Source organism: Pseudopodoces humilis, chromosome 11, assembly GCF_049639895.1.
Source record: "Pseudopodoces humilis isolate 2021_Gansu_Grassland_sample_001 chromosome 11, ASM4963989v1, whole genome shotgun sequence".
Classification (NCBI taxonomy): Eukaryota; Metazoa; Chordata; class Aves; order Passeriformes; family Paridae; genus Pseudopodoces; species Pseudopodoces humilis.
In genome coordinates this window covers 12,790,780-12,812,678 of record NC_142210.1, presented here as the reverse complement: position 1 = coordinate 12,812,678, position 21,899 = coordinate 12,790,780, and the positions used below count along the sequence as shown (strand labels likewise).

Sequence of the window (21,899 nt, the reverse complement as noted above, 5' to 3'; positions counted from 1 at the left end):
ATAAATACAGGTGTTGTAGCACTTTAAAATAATTGACTGAGACTGTAAATGAAAATCAGGTGTTAGAGAAACACTGGTGGCCACACTGGGGCTACTGAAGTTACTGCATTAAAAGCAGGGTTAAACTTGTGACACAATTATTGCTGTTGTTACATGGGACGTTAATGCCACTTAGAGGAATTTAAGGCTGCTAGTGCATGCCTCAAAAGAGTTTCTGGTTTTCAAGATCTGGGAAATCAGGTGTGCTGCCTTTCTGAGAATTCCTGCCCTTGAAAGTGCATGGTGTACTAGATTGATACAGCTTTTGATAAATAATGTCATAAATTTTTAAGGCAGCTAGAAGTATACTGTTTTCTCCCTCTTTGAAAGGGACTGTTTGAGGTGTCTTGTGAAACATCTTAAAAGAGCAACTCTAAAAAAAATAGAAGGATATGAATTTCTGACAGATCTGCAAACACATCTGAGATCTCTGTATTGTATACACTTCTTTCTACCTCTTTTTTTAACTTGTCAGAAAGAGCCCTGTTCAGCTGAGTAGGTCTGTGAGGAATTGCTCTTTCATATGTTGGAGTGTCTGAGTAGCTGTCACTGAACTTTGCCCCCAGGCACTTGTTGTACAGTAGCCAGGTATCACCAAACACTCCACTCACACTGAAGCCCACAGCAGTTACCTTGCACAGTTGTCATGCAGGAGTGAAAACAAGTCAAGACCAAGAAAACCCAAAGGACTCTGGAGTATTTGCTTTGCATTTTTAATTTTGTTTGTTTCCTGTGTTACCTTTGAGCACTAGCAGAAAAGTTGATTCTGAGAGCCCTGATGCTCCTTGTTGTCTTATTTTGTGTAATTGGCAGGGTTTTACATTACTTAGTGTTTCTCTGGGTCTCATTTTTCCAGCATCAGGTGCTGATATATCTTTGATTCTTGGGTACACTTTTCTGTATTTTAGAGTTATGTTTTACTATACATGTACTTTGCTAAAGACTTCTAATTTAACAACTAGAGTAATTAGGAACTCCAAATGGCATCATACTGATGCATTACCACTCTTTTGCTGGCCCAATGTGAAGGCATTGTAGGTTTCTTCTTGCCTAAAAACCCAACTATTTGTAATTGCTATACAGACATATGCTTTATAAAGTACTTGTTACCCTCTATTATTATTGTAAGTTATATTATTTCCTTGTTGGCATTTTTGCTAAATTGTGCTGAAAACTAGGTTAAGAAATTTAATATTTCCTTAAAGCACAGACACTCACAGAGATAAGAATGAAATAGAAAAATTATCTAAATTCTCACAAACTCTGCTTGTGTGTTGTGTGATTGTTTAGAGGGTGTTGTGTTTGGAATAGACCTCCTGTACCAAAAGGCTGCTCCTCTGCCTTCTGAACCATTCCCACTGAGGATCAGAAGAACCACAGGAGAGCCCTGGCACCAGATTTGTGTCTTACTATCAGTCTGAAGCAACTGGTGCTAGGACTGTCAGTCTTGTCATCTGTGTATGAATGTAAGCCCTTCTGCAAACATGAGGGAGAGAGGGCTTCAGATTCTAATCTAGCCAGTAGGAGGGGCACAGGAAGGATCTTAGCAGTGGGTCCTTGAAAACACTTGGAAATACTCCAGTGATGCCAGGTTATTCTTTAACACTTAAGACAACAAAGGGGCAATTAATTCCAATGGTTTAGGGAGCCAAGAATCAGAGTTCAGCCATAAGGTTTTGTTTGGGAAGAAGATCTGGAGGGATCATTCCCTATTTTCTGTAATTCTAAACCTGAAATAGCAATTAATTGACTCAGCTGTTGTCTTACAGGTGCTGGTCAGGGTTAGAGCTAGCATCCTGCCAAATGGCAGTCAGGCAGCTGATGAGTGCTGGAGGCATCCTGCCGCACTCCCGGCCCTACAGGCTCTTGGGGGATGCACAGTGCTGTGTGGCTCATGCTCTCTGGGTGTGAGGACTCACACAACACAGCCCTTCTGTTTCTGAGCAGGACTCAATGGCTTTTATCTAAACTAAGTGTTACAGGCAGCTGCAGTTCATTGACTAATAAGAAATGAATAAAAGTCCAGCACAAATGAGGGTTGCTCTGTGAAAGTTACACTAAAATTCACAGCAGCTTTTAACAGAGCTCCTGTCAGCAGTTTTGATTCTTTCTGGGAGAGAATCCTTCCTGGGCCTTCTTTTAAACCTTAAAATAAGTCAGAATGATATAGCTCTTTTATAGCAATTGCTATTAAATTTCAGGAAACATGCACTTAGCATGTGCTGTACCACCTGTAGAGTGTACAGACTTTACTGTTGGAAGAGCCTGGGCTTCTGATGATGGCTTTATGCAATTTGTGACAATGCTGAGAATGTGGCATCAAGTGACTGTCTACTCTGCCAGATAAACTGCTTACCTTGAATCTCCTTCTGCTTCCTGAGCCCCATATGGGGAATACATAGATCTGAGAGTGAGGATGTGGTTCCACAGCCCTGCCCCACCCCTGTGTGCCCGTGTGTAGCAGTTTATTGAATGAGTCTGTGGGTGGTGCCAAGGCAGTAGCGACTTCATTGGTGCCTCAGATATTTTGCAATTTCCAGGTCTGATGTTTTTTTCCAAGTGTAGAGGCAGAGTGAAGAGAGACACACTTTCTTTTGCAGTAGTCATTATGAGGTGGTGTGTGCCGAGGTAAGCAGGGTAGATTGTTGAAAAAAGCTCCTCGGCAATTGAATGCAACTGATTTTCACCTAAGACCAGGCTGGAGAGAGCACTCTTGCAGGGGCCTTGATCTCTGGGAGTTTTGAAGGCTGAAAAAAATCACAGATTCCAACATTTTCACCATGAAGAGCTCCAGAAATGTTTTCTGCCTTCTCTTCTTTCATGCTGGTAAGTGTCCTCCAAAAACTTTTGCTGTGGCATGGGAACTCTGTGTAATGTGAGAGAGCAGAAGGAAACGAGAGCTGCTTCAGAGCTCATATTGCAGGAAAATAAACAGAAGGAAGTAATAGAAAAGCAGTAGAAAAGGCTGTTTTGAACACCATGTACGTATCTTAACTCATTGGTGTCAAATGTTGTATTTCCTCAGTACTGAATCAATTTCAGGTTCAGTTGTGTCTGTTTTTCACAACAATGAAGTTATATAACTTAATTTGTAAAAATAGAAATAATTGCTTTATTTCATTTCTCATACTCTATGCAACATGTTGGCTTTCTCCTGTCACTCCCAAATTGTACTGGTGAGTGCTTTTAATTTCACCAGAGGTGTAGGTGCTGTTTCTGAAGCACTCTTCAGTTCTTCAGAAAATAAATGGTCCTAGTTAATTATTTTTTTCCCCTATTTTTTTCTGATGAAAGTCCTTGATACTATAGTAGTAACTGTATAAATAGCCATTTAATGTTACACAATGTGGTACCATTACTTTAAGGAGTTATTGGGATGTTAGTGATAGTTTAGGGTGTTAGGACTCTGAGCATATTTCAAATGGAAGTTGCCAGCTTCTGCCATTTCAAGCTTTATATATATATCTACTGATATAAAGAAGGGCCAAAATTGAGAGTAACCTTGGGTTCAGACGCTAACCTGATGTTTTAAGCTGTTTTTCCCTGGCAGTAGGGAGAGAAGCTAACTGCAGTCCTTGCCTGTGCTCAGGCCCATTTCAGATGGGCTAACTTGTAAGTTAGGAGCCAGGATATTGCCCAGATCTAACTTTCCTCTAACAACAAAATTCAGCAATTTGGAAAGGGACCAATAAAGACTTGGTTTTGATGAGTGAGGAAAAATCCAACAGATTCATGCTGTTTCACTATTTTGGCTGAAATACAGAGCTAAATGAACTTTATATTTCAGATGTACAGCTAATGATTTTTTCGTGCAGTTCATGCTTTACCCCCTGTATGTCTATATCTAAAATCAGAATGCTGAAGCTGAAAAATGGTACTTGCCATACATACACACTGAGATGCTGACTCCCAAGTTTAATTTCTACTTGCTTATGTTTATAAAAGGTAAACCCTAAAACGAAAAACGAGATTTTTCTTCCAGTCCTAAGGAATTAATGGCGAAAATTTCAGCCTGACAGATGCAGTAGTACAAACATTAAGTTTCTGTGAGGTGCATTTTTGCCGTCACCTGTTGTGCCTTTCTCCCAACCCTCATGGTTCTCAGAATTCCTGCAACTCAGAGGTGGGCAGTTGTTTCTCCCTCTACTGGCATATGCTGCCATGAAAGCTTCCTGTATGCTTTCCAAGTCTGACTTAATATTTGTTGACAGCACTAGAGTTGGCTCTGTGTCGCAGAGGAGCAGCAGGCCAAACCCGCTGTTTCAATATTGGATCTTTTGGCATCAACAGGCTTGTTTAGTCTGCAGCCACTAAGTCAGAAGATGTGCACGGAGCACTATCGGGCACCAGCAGAGTCATTTTTAACTTGCACAGTAACATGCGGCATCTCAGCTGTGTGGCACTGGGAGGGAAGTAGAGGGCCAGTTAGAGGTCTTAGAAAACCACATGATAAATGGTTTACAGCACACTCCAGCTTAAAAATGGAAATTGTAGACAAGCAGTGGAATGTTGTGTCCCTGCTTAGGAAGATGACCGTGACTGTTTGTCAGTATAACCCACGCTTGCGTTTCCATTTCACCGCACTGTCTGCGCACGATGACATCTCCCTACAAAACAACCAAGTGTTTGCAGCTTTGGCACTTAGGAGAGTGACGTTTGGGGCCACTGAAAGGCACCTTTCTTTGCTAATTGATGGAAATCTCCACTACTCAACTTGAGTCTTTTCATTCATGGCTCTGCCCTCCCCTTTTCCTGACTGTGGTTATGATCTCTTATGAAAGACTGTTTTTAAGAGCCAAGTTTACTTTTCTAGTTTTCATAATAAGCCTAGTGGCAAGGCTTTTGAGCACCTAAGGTTGCTTTTTTAATTCAGACCAATAAGGGCTGGTTCAGGACTCCAGATACTAACCAGCAATACTCAAGACAAGATTTGTCTTTGGACAGTCTCTTTGGTTTTGTAGCATATAATTTAAATAATAATTTTGCATGCTTTTAATTTGATTAAGATGGTGTATTCTGCAAGGTGTTTAGAAGAGTCTGGATTCCCTGACATATTCCACGGTAGCTGTATTTATGTCAGAAACAAATGCCATCGGATTTCAGTATCTGAGTCTGATCTTGTGGTCAGTCCAAAAAAACTTCAGTATTCATGTGAATTGGAATGAAAGTGGGCATCCTTTCTAAGGACTCACAGTGAAGTGAGCCCTGATTTTTTTCTGTTTGGGGGGAGAAGCAGAATGAAAGTTTTCTCTAAATGGTAAGTTCTGTTACAAAGGCTCTGATGTGTTTTGTAATATTTTCTCTTGGTATTGTGTTTGCAGCTCTCGCCCTGGAGCGTATCCGGTGGTGCACGGTGTCTGAGCAAGAACTTTCCAAGTGTAATGGCATGAGCAAGGCCTTTAGTGAGGTTGGCATCCTTCCCCCTCTGGAGTGTACAGCAGGGGGATCAGCTGCTAACTGTACCCAGATGATCAAGGTGAGCTGTGAGTCACACCAGTGTCATTAGTTTAATTTCTCCATGTGCCTAATAGTAACCCCCGGCAAGGTGCACAGTTCTGCGGTGAGTGTGTGGCCATCCAGGCAGCTGACCCTCTGATTCCTGGCATTCGTGGCTCTGACAAATCAAGGCATATCTTTTTTAAAAAAGGCCCAGAAGTATACATATGAACTTGAACGGCAGAATGGCCCCATGTCATCTGTTTGGCTGCTCACATATGGCCAGTCATTAGGAACACAGCTAGGGTCTTAAACATTTCCACCCAAATAGTAATCTTTGATTTGGGAATTGTGTCAGATTTATTTAGCAGATATTTAAGAAGGGATGGAGCTACAAGATGCAGACAGTAGTTAAAGCTGTGCTGCTTAGTCTCTAAGTAGTATTTCAATAAACTCTGGATCAAACTTCCATTTCAGGGTCCTGTTATGGAAATTGCTGTATAAACAGATGAGCTGACTGTAATCAAATCAAATCTCCCAGTACTGGGTACAAGAGAGGCAAAGCAGCAAGTGGGGAGAGAAAAGGGCAAACCTCTGTATTAAGCTCTGTATTAATTCAGCTGCCCAGAGTGTGCTCAGCTTCCAAAAAGAGCGTGCCTCTGGGGAAGGTTTTAAAGACTGTGAACATGGGAATTTACAAAATGATGTATGCAAAATAATTACCTCTTTTGGAGGAGGTAGGAGCTAAAAAGTGGATGTTGGAAGAAGTGTGGAGGCAGGTAATCATGGTTGTCATCACTGGCAGAACGTGGGGCAAGGGAAGACGGGCTGGCTGTGTTAATAAATAATGTTCTTTGTAGATCTGCCCAAGAACCAGGTTTTTGTGGAGATGCAGCCTGTCAAGGACAAGACATTCAGAGCAAGAAAAGGGGATCTGAAAGAATAGCTTGAAGGGAGATGAGGCAGATGATTGTGTGGCTAGAAAAAAGAAACAGATTTCAAGAACTGATATCTTGTAATTTTTGTCAATGAAGCAGAATGGTTGTCTGACTCCTAAGACTACCTCATTGCCTTTTGATAAATACTGTTCTTGAGCAAGGGTGTCAAGACTCTATTGAAGAATGCTGAGAGCAGATACCAATACAGATGTGGATCTTACCTTGGGGTTAGACAGGACATTCTGATGTCAGATCTTCCCCAAACCACTTGGCTGATTGCTGCATTGCACAGAGGGACCTGTTAGACTCTGCAATGCAGATTATATAAAGGGCTGATGAATGTGTGCTTCTGAAATACAGAGCTCACAGAATTGCATTTGCAAGCCATTGGAAATAGCAGGCAGGCAGACAGCATGAATAAGTTGCTTTCTGATCAAATGAATTTTCACTGTGAGACTTCAGACAAGACTTTGACCTTTAGATCTCCTTTGTTTTTTTCCCCCTTGTGCTAATAATCTACTAAATATTCAAGCTGGCTTACTCTGTGTAGGACTGTGTAGAACCTCTGAGTTGGCATCTGCACTGAACTCTGATCTCTGAGGCCAAGAAGGGAAGCAAGACATAGTGGCTGAAGAGGCAGATGCTGTTTTGTAACACTGCATAACCTGGACTTAGACCTGTGAATGTGTTAGCACATGGATAAAGGAAAAACCTTTTTGATTGAAGGTGTGTAAAAATTAAGAAATACCTAAATATTTAACTAGGGAACATGACAATATTTAATGTGACCAGAGCTGATTTTCAGCAGGCCTTTAAAATGCTTATGTAGGAAATTCTCAAATGTTGTGCCACACAGAAATAAACTTCCTCTGAAAATTATGAAGAGAGTATTACCATCACATGTATACTTATCAAAAAATTGTGGGTAAGTCCCATGCTTTTGCTAAATTTATTGGCAAATGCTTGCTGGGAAAAAAAAAAAATGCCCACACTACTGTTGATATGTCACCTCAGCAACAACTGTGTGTTATTTAAAGGAGAGATCTGTAGCCTGAAAACTAATTCAATAGACCTTTTTTGTCTTGTGCTATTTTTACAACAGCTATTTATCAGAGGCTCTGAGTCTGAACAGAGTTCAAAGGTTCAGCTTTTCAGTCAGAAAAGTGCTATTTTCTATGAAAGTCTGGCCATGTAATGTACCTCATGGTTTCTGTGGCCACCCCTTTCCATTTTATCTGCTCTACTTTCTGTTCACCAATTCTAGAAGCCCACTTTATTCTCTCTGAGGGTAAGAGCCTTCTAACTCCCACCTCCTCTCCTCTCCTCTCCCTCTCTCCTCTTAAACCACAGGTTGTATTTGATTCCTACACTGTCCTGTGCTCTGGCCCTCACCAGTGGAATATCACATCTAGTTATGCAGAAAGATTGTGTCTGTTCTTTAAGATGCAAATATCTCCCAGCCCCAAGTCCACTTCAGATTCCCTTGGATTTGTTCAGCTCATTCATAAGAAGCAATTCTCAGGACATCTGTTGTTTCAGCTAATTAATGAAAACCATCTTTTTTCTCCTTCAAGCCAAACAAGTGAAATATTTCAAATTACATGGCAGCTTCAAATCTGGTTTAGATGTCAACATTGACATATTAGCTGCGCTCTCACATGATCCCTTAAAAAACCTTCAAGCTCTTTTACGTTGTTCAGCCTGTGGGAAGTTGTTGTGGTGTGCTAGGCAGTCCCAGCCCTGCCCTGACCAGTGCTTTGCAAGCTCCCAAGGGATGAAGAAACTAAATGACCCCCTCCAGGGCCAAACCAGAGGTTAAGCAAACTGATAAGAAATTGGAATCAGCTTAGAAATGCAAAATGTCACACTGCTGATTTTTTTCTTGGCAGTATCTCTGTATGAAAAGCCCTCTCCTGGCTCCCATAGGTTCGGTACACAGTGGGAGCTGATTCTGCTGCCAGGGGTGTGTACAGCAGTTCTCCTGGCCTTGCTGCTGGGGGAACCCCCTCCTGTGCTATCCAGAGCAATCCTGCTGCTGTAGCAGGATCCCAGCAAGCTTGGTGTTACAGTCACCAGAAAATATGTGGTGGTGTTGGACACCTTCCACAAAGTGGATACCTCAGATTTGTATTCTCACAGTTTGAACAGTCTTTTTAGATACCTTCCTCCTTCTCAGGAACCCACTGCCACCTGCTCCCCCGCTCACAAAATGCATGTCTGGATTGTGCTGAGCTATAAGGCAGCAGGTTTTCAGTGTGCTTTGGAGTGCATTTTGGCATTCAGATTTTGTAGCCCCAAACAATATTATTTTGAACTGTCTGTGTATCATTTAAAAATGTATCTACTTCATTTAAATCTTCAAGCTTTGGGGCACTAGCTACAGACGTGAGTGAAACTTCAGATTGCTGGGCTTTAAGATCCTGCAGAGAGCTGCAGCATCAATTTCTAAGGTTCCTTTGAACTATTAATACTAGTGAAGCTGTCATTGTGCAGGGCTGGTTTCCACATTGCTTTTGCAAGGAAGGCAGTTTTGAAGGTCTAAAATCTCTCTTGGTAAGAGTTGTTCAGAAATTTGTGTGCCCTTAAAATAACTGGAAAATAGAAAACACAAATGCATATTAACTAAGGGCCTCTTCTAAATGCATGGGTACTCAGGTTGTTGATAACTACTGGTAATTAAAGCTTTAACCTGTATTCTGCCCTTGTGTCTGCACAGGATGACTTGGCAGATGCAGTGACCCTGGATGGCCGTTTGATTTTCCAGGCTGGAAGGGAGCATGGTCTGAAACCTGTGGTTGGGGAAGTATATGATCAAGGTATATTCCGACTAAATACCTTTTATATTACTTAAAATGCATAAGAAAAAGCTTATATTTACTGTTTGCATTTTATTTGGAGTCTTCTTGAAGACTCTAGTGGGTAGTGGTCAGGTTCCCTCTTGGTTTCTCCTGCCTGTAACAGATTCTTTGGAGAAACAGGAGACACAGAGCTATGGCTGAGTCTGTCCTGAAGCATTTGGGTCAGAGCAGCTGTTCCTGTAATACATTTTTTGGGTTATTTTTATTTGTTCTTTTACTGCCTGTCTGCTTTCTGTGTTCCCTATTCCATATTTTTCAGATTATTGAATTGCTACGCATAAATCACTAGGTTTGTCTCTCAGTCCTATACGTTAGAATAATTAGATTTTGTTTTTACTAATGATTTACCTGCTGGAAGAAAGGAAGTACTAGATTCTGCTTCTTGTCTGGGTGACCTTAAGCTTTGAGCTCCTTTCAAGGCAGAGACAATAATTCAGTGGTGACTTGTGACCCTGACTAAGAGCTCAGTATCAACATGTTTGTGTAGTTCAGAGCTGGATGATGCCCTCCCTAAGATGCAAGGGAAGGGAGAGCTCTGGAAGCAGTTTGCTGGCAGTGATGTCCCATCACTCTCTCGTGAGATGGAGCTGAATTTGTTTTGTAGCTGGGTCTCAGTGTTACCTGGCCAAAGGGATCCTCAGAAGTGGCTGTTGGGGTCAGTCCATGGGATCTTGGATCATCTGCAGCAGCCCCCCAGCCCATTAAACACATCATGACTCTGGGGAGGGAGCTGTATTTTGGCTTCTCAAAACCAAATGGGCCTCAGGATCCAGAGGCTGACTACCTCCATTAGTCAGGTTATGAGCTTAAATCAGAGAAAAGTGGAAGAAATTTAATGATTTCTGATCTAAATAAAGTCAGATTGAATGACCTTATGATCACTTTAAACCCTCAGCTCTTGACACTGAGTTATATTAAACTGTATAACAAAGAGAACGAAATCAGCTGTGATACTCCAGAGACATCAGTTGGCTCTGAAAATTAAGATCAATTGGGGAGTAAATTATATTGGTTTCAATTCTATCCAAATATATTTAGAGTCATAGAAAACTTCTCCCTGAAAGGAACCTCACTTTCAAAGAGAGTGACCTCCAAAGTTAGAGCAGATTGCCAGTGGACTAAGACAATTTACATTGCAAGAATTACGGGATACACTGATTCACAGTCAGCGAGGATGTGAACACAGTGACTCCCTTGTGGGTAGGGCAGGCACAAGAGTCCAAAATTCAGTGTATGTCACTGTAGTGCTGCTGTGGGGCTACTTAGGTTGCTCCTCTTTCTTCCTGTGCTGCAGAGATTGGAACTGCTTATTATGCTGTGGCTGTGGTAAAGAAGAGCTCCAACATCACCATCAACAGCCTGAAGGGTGTGCGCTCCTGTCACACCGGCATCAACAGGACTGCGGGCTGGGACGTGCCAGTGGGCTACCTCACTGACATTGGGCACCTGGCAGCAATGGGATGTGACCTTCCAAAAGGCAAGAGTTACAGGGCAAAAATCTCTTCTGCAATGCTCTCCCAATGCTCTTGGGACCCTCTGTGTGTGCATAGAAATGTGTGACTCAGCTGCTGTTTTGTTCTTTGACTTTGATGCTCCTTGTATGATCATAATGTGGGTCTGATGAAGATGCAGGGATGTGATTTTTTTAAACTTGGAAACTGTCTTTTAAGAAGAAAATAGCTTGTGCCTTCTGGGTCTTTTTAGAGATGTACTGTGTGGATGTGTTAAAATGAAATTGATCTTGTTTATTCATTGCTAAAAATGCCTCATTCTAATTTTGCATTTAGCTGTAAGTGAGTATTTCAATGCAAGTTGTATTCCTGGAGCAAATGGTGTGAACTATCCCAAATCCCTCTGTCAGCTCTGCAAAGGGGACTCAGAAGGACAGAACAAATGTGAACGAAATTCCCAAGAGCAATACTATGACTACAGTGGGGCTTTCAGGTAAAAATAATGTCTGTCAATTTTTCTACTTCTGTACCCTCTTCATAGTCATCACGTTCAGGCCTCACTGACCTCACTTACAGGAAACTGAAGCTACAGAGCTTCCAGTTGATCTTGTTAGAAAATTTATAGTTTTGTTAGGATAGCCATGCTTTTAACCTGACTGATCAAAAGTAATTCTTAACCCATTATTTCAGGTATTAATACCTAAATATTAAAACCAAATGGATATTTAGTACATATATTTTCCTCCTTCCCATCTGTGTGCTGTGTTGCAGCTCCCAGTCCCCAAGTCATGGCATTAACAAGGGTGGACTTTGCTTATGAGAAACACTTGCTTCTCCCTGCGTATTCCCCAAAGGATTGTGTGACTGTCTTAGACACAGAGCTGTGCTGGACAAAGAAGGTCACGGTGTTTGTCCCAGGCAGCACTGAACATGTTGTTCATACTCACCAAATGACAATGACAGTTTACTTCATGCTCTAACAGCCGCTAGTCTCTGCCTTGAGCAAAACTCTCAGCACAAGGAAATAGGTCAGTGTCTGTGGCTGATGGAACGGAGCACAGAGCCCTCGGGCTGTCAGCCGGCAGTGGCCAGAGCACAGAGGTTTTATAACGCATCTTTGTGGTTGGATTTATGTTTATTAGGTGTTTGGCTGAAAATGCTGGAGAGGTCGCTTTTGTGAAGCACAGCACAGTGTCTGAATATACAGATGGTGAGTAATTCTGAAGCTTGTTGAATAAGGGCTACAAGGTCTGAAATACGGTATTTGTAATGACAGTATAATATCAAATCTTTGATGTATTTTGAATTGAGGAATCACCAAAAAAATGCTGTAATAGTGAAAACATATGTACCCTCTGAGGTGTGTGCCAGGAGATACAGATTTTTTAAAATGCTTGACAGTCTCTGCATAAGGTGAAAGATGTAATCTTAAACTACTCCTGGAAAGAGGATACCTTCAACAGCAGAAAATTCTTTTTATATAGACCTGGGCTGTTACATTGCTCCAGTCTGCCAAGGAATTCAGTGGAGACTAGGAGAGAGTTAACCTGCCCTATCTGGCACTATGTGAAAACTATCTTGAGCATAACATTGCTTTAATATAATGGACCTGTCTGACCCAGGGGAAAAAAAAAATAACAAAGAATGCTGTATGTGATCCTATACTAGGGATGCTCTTGATACTGCTGCAGACCCCAGTACAGCACAGTGCAGTCTCACAGATGTTACGGGACTGAAGGACCACAAAGATGCACAGGATATGCCGTGCTGTCAGAAATAGAGATGCTCAGGAGATGTGTGTTCTGCTCCCCATGTGCAAGTGAGGCATAGAGCAGGCTTGGAGCCAGAAGCATCAGCCCCACCTGATGTCTGTTCCTTAAGCACGTCCTGTCTGATTGCAGGGAGAAGCCTTTCTTCCTGGGCCCGGCGGCTCCGCTCCCAGGACTTCCAGCTGCTGTGCCGCGATGGCAGAAGAGCCGATGTGACAGAGTGGAGAAGCTGCCACCTGGCCCGAGTCCCCGCTCAGGCCGTGGTTGTGCGGCCTGACACAGACGGGACAGTTCTCTTCCAGCTCCTAAACCAGGGACAAGTAGGAGGCCATTTCTTCATTGCTCCTTTATGTTTTAGAAAGGTTCTCCCAGCTGTCTAGTCAAACTGAAAACGGGATATCCGAGCACCTTCGGCTCTGTGGGGTTTGAAGGGGTATGGGATGTCACACATCCCAGATAGAGCAATGTGTGACAGGTGCTTCTTTCTTCTTTAACATTACAGCAAAGATTTAATGGGGTGGGAGCCAAGTTTCAGATGTTTGACTCTGCAGTCTATGGTGCCCAAAATCTTCTGTTCCGAGATGCCACCACAGAGCTTGTTGCAATCACAGCTCAGAATTACCAGGCATGGCTCGGTGATGAGTATCTTCGTGCCATGCAAGCTCTGAGCTGCAACCCCAACAGTAAGTAAAGATAGCTGATAACACAGATCATCTTGATTCTGCTTTATTTTCTTCTCGCTCTTGGAGTGTTATGGCAAAATATCAGTCTGATCTTTGAGCATGGGCAGAGGTCACTTTTTGACCTGGAAACAATACTGTATTGCAAAACATTTTCCTGTGCAAATTGGCCAACTTTGTTAAAAGATGCAGGCACTTTTTACCCTTTCTTGGTGTATAAGAGTCATTAATCTGCTACCAGGTACTTCATTTCTTGCCTGCTGACAAGGGGAAATAATAGTATGTTGCTGCACAAATCCCCAGGTAGTCTATAAAATTGGATGAATGGATTCCTAGCAAAGGACTTCCTCCATAAGCTGTAGGAAACCCTCAGTTGCTTTTTATTGAAGCATTGTGATCTTTCCTGCTATCAGAATAAAGTAGAAATTACTTGATGCACATTATGGGAAAGTCAGAAACACATGTTGCAAGAATCTGCCTTAAGAAGCTTCAAAATCCTGGCAGCTGGGCCTCCCAGATTTGATCTGTACTGTGGCAAAGCCCCTCACCTTCCTGATTTGTCTCTTCTGGGCATTGTTCTGTGACTGCCGGATGTGAGGAAGCTTGTCTTCAGGGTGGTTTTTTGCTGCATTCAACTAACATATTATAGCTGGGCTTAATAGTCAGTAATTGTAGGAATTGTTGTTCCTTTGCTGTGGAGAGTTTTGCAGTGTGCACATAATTGCTCATCAGGGAGTGCCCTGGTTCCTGGTCAGGTGTGAATCTGAGCTGGAAGGATGGGGAGCAACACAGAAAGAAAAAATTTTCAATAAATGTAATAAATGGGCCACATGTGACAGTGGGCAGTGTGAATTTTCGTTGTTTATTGCAAAGAAAGTGAATGTAGCATTTGCTTTTCAATTTTGTGCAGCAATGCCAGAAAGCCTGAACTGGTGTGTTGTATCCACTGAGGAGATTTGGAAATGTGGTGAAATGGCTGTTGCCTTTAGAAAAAAGAATTTGAAACCAGCAATTCAGTGTATTTCAGCCAAGACAAAGGAAGAGTGCATGGAGCTGATCCAGGTAGGTTGCTACAATCCTTGTGCCATAAACCAAATGAAGAGAAGCTGCTCTCTGCTGGGTAGGTGGCGTTAGATATATGCACTCACTTTGGTGACAAGTAGGAACACTGGATTTCAAGGAGATGGACTGTAGCTCAGATAGTCTGGATGAGTCTGAACTCTGCTCATCTTTGGCTGTGATGAGGGCACTATTTCCCATCTAACTCAAACCTGTGTATGCAATCTCCTGTCCCTGTTTCACTGATGATGCTTTATGCACTTTTGAGAGGTTTTCTTTAGCAGTGTGATGCTCTTTTGCTGTAAGCCTTGCCCTTCAAGGTGCCACAGGTATGACCATAAAGGTGTCATCATTGTAGCAGGGAAAGTATGTGCTGGGATTTTTCACAGAAATCCTATATTTTATTTTTCAGAAAAAGGAAAGTGATGCTGTTGTTCTAGGTGGAGCTGATATTTACACAGCTGGGAAGACATACGGCCTTGTACCAGCTGCTGGAGAAAGTTACTCTGGTAAGAAGATACAGAAACATAAATATTTACTTAATTTTTCCAGGTTGTTTGAAAACAGCACTAAAAGCACAGTCCTTTGTCCCCAGCCCAGCTGGGAAAGCTGTTTTCAAAGGAAATAAGAATTATTAATAAGAATTATTACCTTCATGGATAGAGGAGGACATGAGATGAGCTTCTACAGTGAGGCTACTTTCATCTGTCCTGCTGCAGGACCAGGCTGAGACTTCGGCAATTTTGAGTCCTGTACCTCTTCATTTGTTTCTTGAATTCTGAAAAAAAAAAAAAATCAGTGGAAAAAATTAGTATTCACAAAGTCAAAATGTTTTTTAAGAGAAGCAAAAATACAGAAATTGCATAGTAGATTCTAGTTAGAATCAAATTATTTCTGTCAATGTGGCTGCTTCAGAGTCACTGATTAAAAGAGGGCTTGTGTCTACAATGTCACTAAGGCAGAGTTTAAATTGCTGAAAAACTCATAGAAGTTTTAATGCAGGTTAGAAGTTTTCACATAAAAATAACCTTTTGAAGCAGATTTGCTGAGTTACTTATGCCTCAAACATTGTATTTCAGAGGGATGTATTTATAAGAGCTGGTGGGAAAAAGAACACTTTCATCATCTTGTCTGTAGATTATTCAGCTCAGGTGCGTAGCAGTACCAGCTTACAGACCAGAGGTGAATGCAGCAGTGTGAGGCAGTAGAGGAGTAATTCCATGTACATCCATGTTGCCTGACTGGCAGGTTGTTGGTGCAATTGAAGTTGCCACCATACAAGTGTAATGGATGCAGAGATGATCACTAAGATGTGGGAATGCATAAAGGAAGCTGTAATGTGTTGTGTTTTTTTATTTCACAAGCTAATGACAGCAGCAATGCATACTATGCTGTGGTGTTAGTGAAACGAAATCCGTCCAATGCGTTCACCATCAGTGACCTGAGAGGGAAGAAGTCCTGCCACACAGGATTGGGGAGAAATGCTGGATGGAATATTCCCATTGGTATACTTATTAAGAGGGGAATTATTAAGAACAGAGACTGTAATATTCCTCAAGGTAAGACAAAAGTATTACATATCAAAAATATAGTAGTAGTCTAATGATAAACTTTAATTAGGGAAGTGATTTTGGTATTTCATAGCTCTATATTAATCATATCTGTTTGTGAAGGGGTATTGTGTTTTTAATACAATGATTTTAAATTTTAACTTTGCCACCAGTGTGGACTAGTGGAGGGGTCTGAGAATGTTACATCTAACATGAAAGTATTCCTTTCCTTTGTCACAAAATAATTGGCTCATTTAGTTTGGAAGGGACAGTTTGAGGCTGTCTAGTCCAACTGACTGCTTAAAGGTCTAGTAGTTCACATTGCTCAGGGCTGTGTCCAGGCAGATTTTGGGTAAATCCTAGGACAGACATTACACACAACTTCTCTGGACCCTGTCCAACTACTTGACCATCCTGGGTACAAAGGATCTCTTTTCTCATATCTAATCAGAATTTTCCTTCTCATAACTTTGGTCTGTTGCTTCTCATCCTTTCACTCTGCACCCCACTGTCCGGCTCTGTCAGATCTGGTTTGGTGTTCCTGAAAAACCCTCTAGGTAGATTAAGATAGCAGTACACTGTTAATTGTCTTATCTCCAGGCTAACCAAGTCCAGCTCTCAGTCTGGTAAGTGCAAGCTGTGCTTCAGCCCTCTGAGCATCCTACTGTCCTTCCACTGTATTTCCTCTAGACTGTCTATGTCCTTTTAAAACTGGGAGCTCAGAGCTTGCCACAGCTGTCAGAGAACTTTCACTTCCCTGACTGCTCCCCCAGCACACCCCATTATCCTAAGCACTGATGATTCATGCCTATGCCCCTGTCCAGGATTTTATTGCATTTACTTTCAAACTGCATTAGATAATGAAACAGTGTAGCACAATATGAAAAGGATTTATGAACATGGAACTCTAGATTCTAATTTTGCTTGTCTACTTCTTATCTATCTCCCAGAAAGCTCTTTGGTTTCATTACATAGTCAGCTAAATAGTGCTCTGAAAAATATTTCAGAAGTTCTAGTTTGTGAATTCCACTAAGGCAGCTGTAACTCGGGTTTCTAGTGTTCTGCTGAAACATGCATCTGTTATAACTTCATGATGTTGTATTTGCCTTTTTTTTGTGAAGAGCCCACACTTTTCACTCCTTATATTGGTTATGTCTTTTCCTCAGCTGTGAGTGAGTTTTTCTCTGCCAGCTGTGTGCCCTCAGCTGAGCAGGACAATTACCCAGCAAAGCTCTGTCAGCTCTGTATTGGAGATGAGAGTGGAAACAACAAATGCAGTGCAAGCAGCCAAGAACGTTATTACAGCTACAGCGGAGCCTTCAGGTAACTGATACCTACGGTTGTGATTTACTGTGTCAGCCTGCCAAAATGCAAGGAGCACCTGGTTTCCCTCCCAGTCAGCAGACAGGTTATTGTTGCTGCAGCAGGTGCCATAAATGAGGTGGGAAGTGTGTCCCCAGATGTCCTCACCAGTGCAGGTATGGCATAAGGCATTACTCTGGCTGACATCACAGCCTTTGCCAGCTTTCCTGCAGACAGCCTGGTGGCCAACAGCCCAGCCCCTATGTGCACAGAGCACCCACCTTGTGAGGACCAAACAGATTGTTGTTGGCCTCCAGTCTTGCTTTAATCTAGTGGGACAGGGAGTCTGCCACTCTGGATGGGCAGGTCATCCACAGGGAGCTCCAGCAGGGAAGCAGGCACCCAGTAGCTGAGATCTGGTTGCTTTAAGTCCCTGCAGAGAGTGACAGGCTTGTGACAGAGAGCCTGGAGTGTGTCTTCATGACTCTGATTCATTGCTGGCTGTAGCTGAAGGTCAATTTCTGTACAGCACAAATAGCTATGGCCAATATTTAATTACCAAATCCTCTTCAAAACAAAGTATGTTAAAAATAGAGCAGGGAAAATAATATAAAATGGAACAAATACTTTGTGCAACAGTGTACATGTACAGATGAGGCCATACCCAAAATCTGTGAAACTCTTAGATATGGAATGAGCACTTCCTTTTCCTGACCTTCACCTTGGAAGGTAATTGTGCACATAACAGCTGGCAGAAAGCCGCCTTTTTCCTTCAGGGCAGGAGACTTCAACAGCAGCTGCCTGGTAAATAAGGAAGTGTTAGGTTTGGATAACTACTTTTTGCAAATCTATTTAGTTGAGTCCAGCTGCTCAGCTGGGTACATGCCTTGCAGCCAAACTCCAGATCCTCTGCTGTATTTCATGGATTAACAGAGCCAGCTCCCAATCCCCAGATGAATGAGCAACAACTGCTGTTGCAGTCTGCATGAGCCTTGCTCATAATTCTAAAATTGTGCATTTGATAATAGTGCCCATACAGTCAAACTTTAAGTGGAGATCACTTTTTTTTTAAAAAAAAAGAGAAGGTGCTTAATTAATTGAGTGAATGTGAGAAGTTTTAAGTATTTAAAAGGGTAGAATTTAGGTGAAAAAATGGAGGACTGCAGTCTTCGACAAGGTAGAGGTGGGTCTATCTGTGACACTTAGGTGATCACTTCTGAAAGAACGTGATTGAGATGGACTTAAAATTCAGATTTCCAGATTTCTTCAACACTGGCTGACTTCAGACTAATTTGATAGAAGTGTGAGATGCCATTCAGTTTGTGTACATCCCATTGCCTGGGGCAAATTAAACTGCACAGAGTAGTGAAAAATCTATTAGGAAAGCTTTTTCTAATGGGAAAATGCACTAAAGAGCCCCACTGAGTCCTTGTTCTCTGTGTGACAGTATCAGCCACATCATGACTTATCACCTTTGATTAGAACTGTTGTTGTTAAACTAGGTGCAATTGAATATATGTATTTTTGGTAACTGTTACCAGTAATAACTTTCCCTTGTATTTTGTACTGCATAATCTAGGCACAGTTACAGCTTTCCATCTATTTCATTGGTTTTATTATTTTGTTTTAGGAAATGCTTCTTGAAAACACTTGTAGAATAAGCTACATAGGAGAGCAGGTGGCTTTAGGGTCCCTTGGTATGTTGGGCTATTTCTGCTTCAGAAAATTAGAAGAAACTGGACTTATTTCTGGAACAATACCCTTAGAAATTGCAATTAGATTAACTAGAGATCTCCAATGTAGAGGGCTGCAAATGCTGCACTGAATATCACATAATAGATCTTCTATTTCTTTAGTCATCTAATACTGGTCTTTTTTGTTGCTTTTCGCATGACTTTAATAATATTTTTCTATTCTAGTCTACTTTTGAAATTTTAATTCAGAATATTTTTTTTTATATTTTGTTCCTTTTCTTTCCATCCAAGATGCTAAATTTCTCTGGTTTTTCTTACTAACTTTGAGTCCAGTACATTTGTTTGCAGGAATGCTTGTAAAAAAACTGCATTCTAAACCTATGATTTATTAAAAAAATGTGTTTCACATAAAGGTACTTTGAATTGAAAGCACTTATATCTTTGACTTCTTTAGGTGCCTGGTAGAGGATTCTGGGGATGTGGCCTTTGTGAAGCACTCGACAGTGTTTGAGAACACAGATGGTACTTAGTTTTACATGTCTCTTTATCATAATTCAATTATTTTTTCTTGTTCTAAAGCATTCATTGCTTGACAATGACCAGTTTCTTTTTTTTCAGGTAGAAACACTGCTAGTTGGGCCCAAAAGTTGAAGTCCAGTGATTTCCAGTTACTGTGTCCAAATGGTGCCCGTGCTGAAGTCACCCAGTTTGCCAATTGTCACCTGGCTCAGGTGCCAGCTCAGGCTGTTATGGTTCACCCAGATGTCAATGTTTTTGCTCTGTATGGACTACTGGACAGAGCCCAGGTACTAATAATCCATTTAATTTTGGGGAAGTTATATGTAGTTTTACACAGTCCAAGAATAAAGACAACAGAACCATGCTGTCGTATCCTGCCTCATGGCACTGGCAGCATGTGCACAGTGCACAGCCCTGCTGGGAGTGTGACAGAGAAGGTAAAGTACAACCCATGTAACTCACCCAGTAAAACCACCCTGGTGCACAAGGGATTTCAACTTTTTGCCCAGCCACTGGTTGCAGCAGTGATTTCCTTGGAGCCTAAGGTGTTTTCCCATGGCTTTCCCCCGTTTCTGTGTTACTTTGAGTTGTACGAGAAACAGAGTACATGCTAACGCTTTTCCATTCTGGAATTTTCCTTGGAATGCAATAGAATTTTGCTGGATTTGTTTATGCTGCAGCCATGTACATGGTAAACCATGCAGGCATAGTGTGCCTGGCTGCCACAGCAAGGTTCCTCCTTCTCCATCCTGAAGTTAATTAGTTCAAAATCAAGGCTAAGCAATATCTTCATGCTAGGCTTCAGTCATGTCTGTAACTCCTGGGCAGCCAAATCCTATATTGCATAACAATATTGAGGCAGGAAAATTTTTTAAAAGCTACAGCTCTTTTTCTGCATAGTAACTAAAAACACAGAATTACAAATGCTGCTCTTGTAATTGCCAGTGGCAGAATTCTGTATCTGATCTACTGGAGTGTCTAAAATCAAACACATACGAGAGATTCTGCAATTGTGTATGAATTTTTCATCTACAAAATGGTTCCTGTCATCTTTCATGTTGTATGACAGGAACGTGGTGCTTCATTTTGCAAAACGCTGAGAATTTTTCATTATTTTCAGGTCTACTTTGGAAATAGCAGCAATGGAAATGGATTCAAAATGTTTGATTCTTCAACTTTCCAGGGAAAAGACTTGATTTTTAAGGATTCTGCTGTTCAGATTGTGCCAGTAGAAGAGAGGAGAACATACACAGAATGGCTGGGGAGTGAATATATTGACTCCCTTGAAGGGATGCAAACACCCCAGTGCTCTGGGGCAGGTAAAAAGATAACACAGTACTCACTCATGGCTACTGTTCTTCCCCTGCTTGTTTTATGTCAGATACAAGGCTTGGACTAGCACAGTCCAAGTAGGAACTTCCAGGCCACCTCTGCCCTGCCACCTTCTCTTCAAAAAAGCTGCTGTCTGGATAACATGCTGTGCTACCATGTGAATGCCTCTTCCTGCCTCTTTGCAGGGCAAGTGCCAACAACACATGCTCATCAGGGAGTAGGGTAGGGCTGGAAGCTGCCCCTTCCACCCTGGATGGGGTGGAATTTGGGGCAGAAACCAGCAATACAGTATCAACATGGTTTACAAGATCAGTCTAAGACTGGAGCATCTCTGCCATTGTTGCTGATATTGAACCACCCAGGATTCCCAAGAACTGTTAGATGGATACTGGGTTTCTGACCTGTAGAAGAATTTCTTGAAAGGCAGTATCAAAACTCTTGTCTAGTAAGTTCTCTAGTGGCCTCCTGGCTGCTTATGTTCAGACTCCACATCCCTGCTTTACCCATCCTACCCTGTTTCTCCTGAGCTCTGCTGCCACAGAGGTAAGTGCACAGAGAATGGACAGGCTGTGAACAGTGACCAGTCCAGCTTCTGCCATGGACAAAGTCGTCTATCTTCCAGCAGAAGAAAGTAGGGGAAATTTCCAAAGGCTGAAAAAGAAGCCCAGAGAGACTGGAAGGGGGACTATCCTTTGAGAAAAGAACAAAGCCAAACGTGAGCATCCACTGCACTTAATGACTTTCCACACCCAGTGTTCTCATGGCTGGCCAGAGATGTCCTGTGATCTTCAGTTTGATGCAGCCTTCATCAATAATGTCATGACTGTCCTTCTTCTACATGGGGCAATCCTGAGTGCCTTGTGCATGAAACTTGTATTTGCTGTAGGTGAAACAAAGTCCTTATTTCTGAATAGCCATTTCTACTGGCTGTAGCATTCAGGTTTTATTTTTATCTGTAGCTGCACTAACCACAGATATTGCTGTGCTGCTGGCAGGCACTGTCCTTTTGACTGTAGGGACCACCTCATGATCCTGGGATGAACAGGTATTTGGTGTAATAAAAACCTGGTAAAGCCAAATAGTAATCATGTAAATAAGTGAAAATAGCAAATAAACATGAGAAGTAATTACACTGTAACCAGCCTGGTAGCTAAACTACTGCTTTTCTGGGACATGAACATTTATTTGCTTTTCCCTTTTGCTGCCCACTGTTCTGTTGCTGCCAGTCACTGGGGCTGGAGAAGGACACAGACTGATCCCACTGGCTGTGCT

At 41.9% G+C, this 21,899-nt stretch overlaps 1 protein-coding gene across 2 annotated transcripts; it reads left to right on the top strand.

Moving 5' to 3' along the window:
• The first annotated feature begins 2,512 nt into the window (after positions 1-2,512).
• Positions 2,513-21,765, top strand: MELTF (melanotransferrin). Of its 2 annotated transcripts, XM_014256115.2 has the most exons (15): positions 2,513-2,865; positions 5,361-5,515; positions 9,130-9,229; positions 10,566-10,748; positions 11,059-11,215; positions 11,865-11,932; positions 12,624-12,811; positions 12,994-13,174; positions 14,082-14,233; positions 14,643-14,739; positions 15,595-15,789; positions 16,947-17,103; positions 19,231-19,298; positions 19,395-19,582; positions 20,416-21,765. In XM_014256115.2, the coding sequence occupies exons 1-15, from the start codon at positions 2,820-2,822 to the stop codon at positions 20,692-20,694; spliced, it is 2,214 nt and encodes a 737-aa protein (XP_014111590.2). In that variant the 5' UTR covers positions 2,513-2,819; the 3' UTR covers positions 20,695-21,765. The 2 variants fall into 2 exon arrangements, with proteins under 2 accessions (XP_014111590.2, XP_087917345.1); XM_088061219.1 differs by lacking the exon at positions 2,513-2,865 and having other exon boundaries at positions 5,294-5,515.
• The last annotated feature ends 134 nt before the right edge of the window (positions 21,766-21,899 follow it).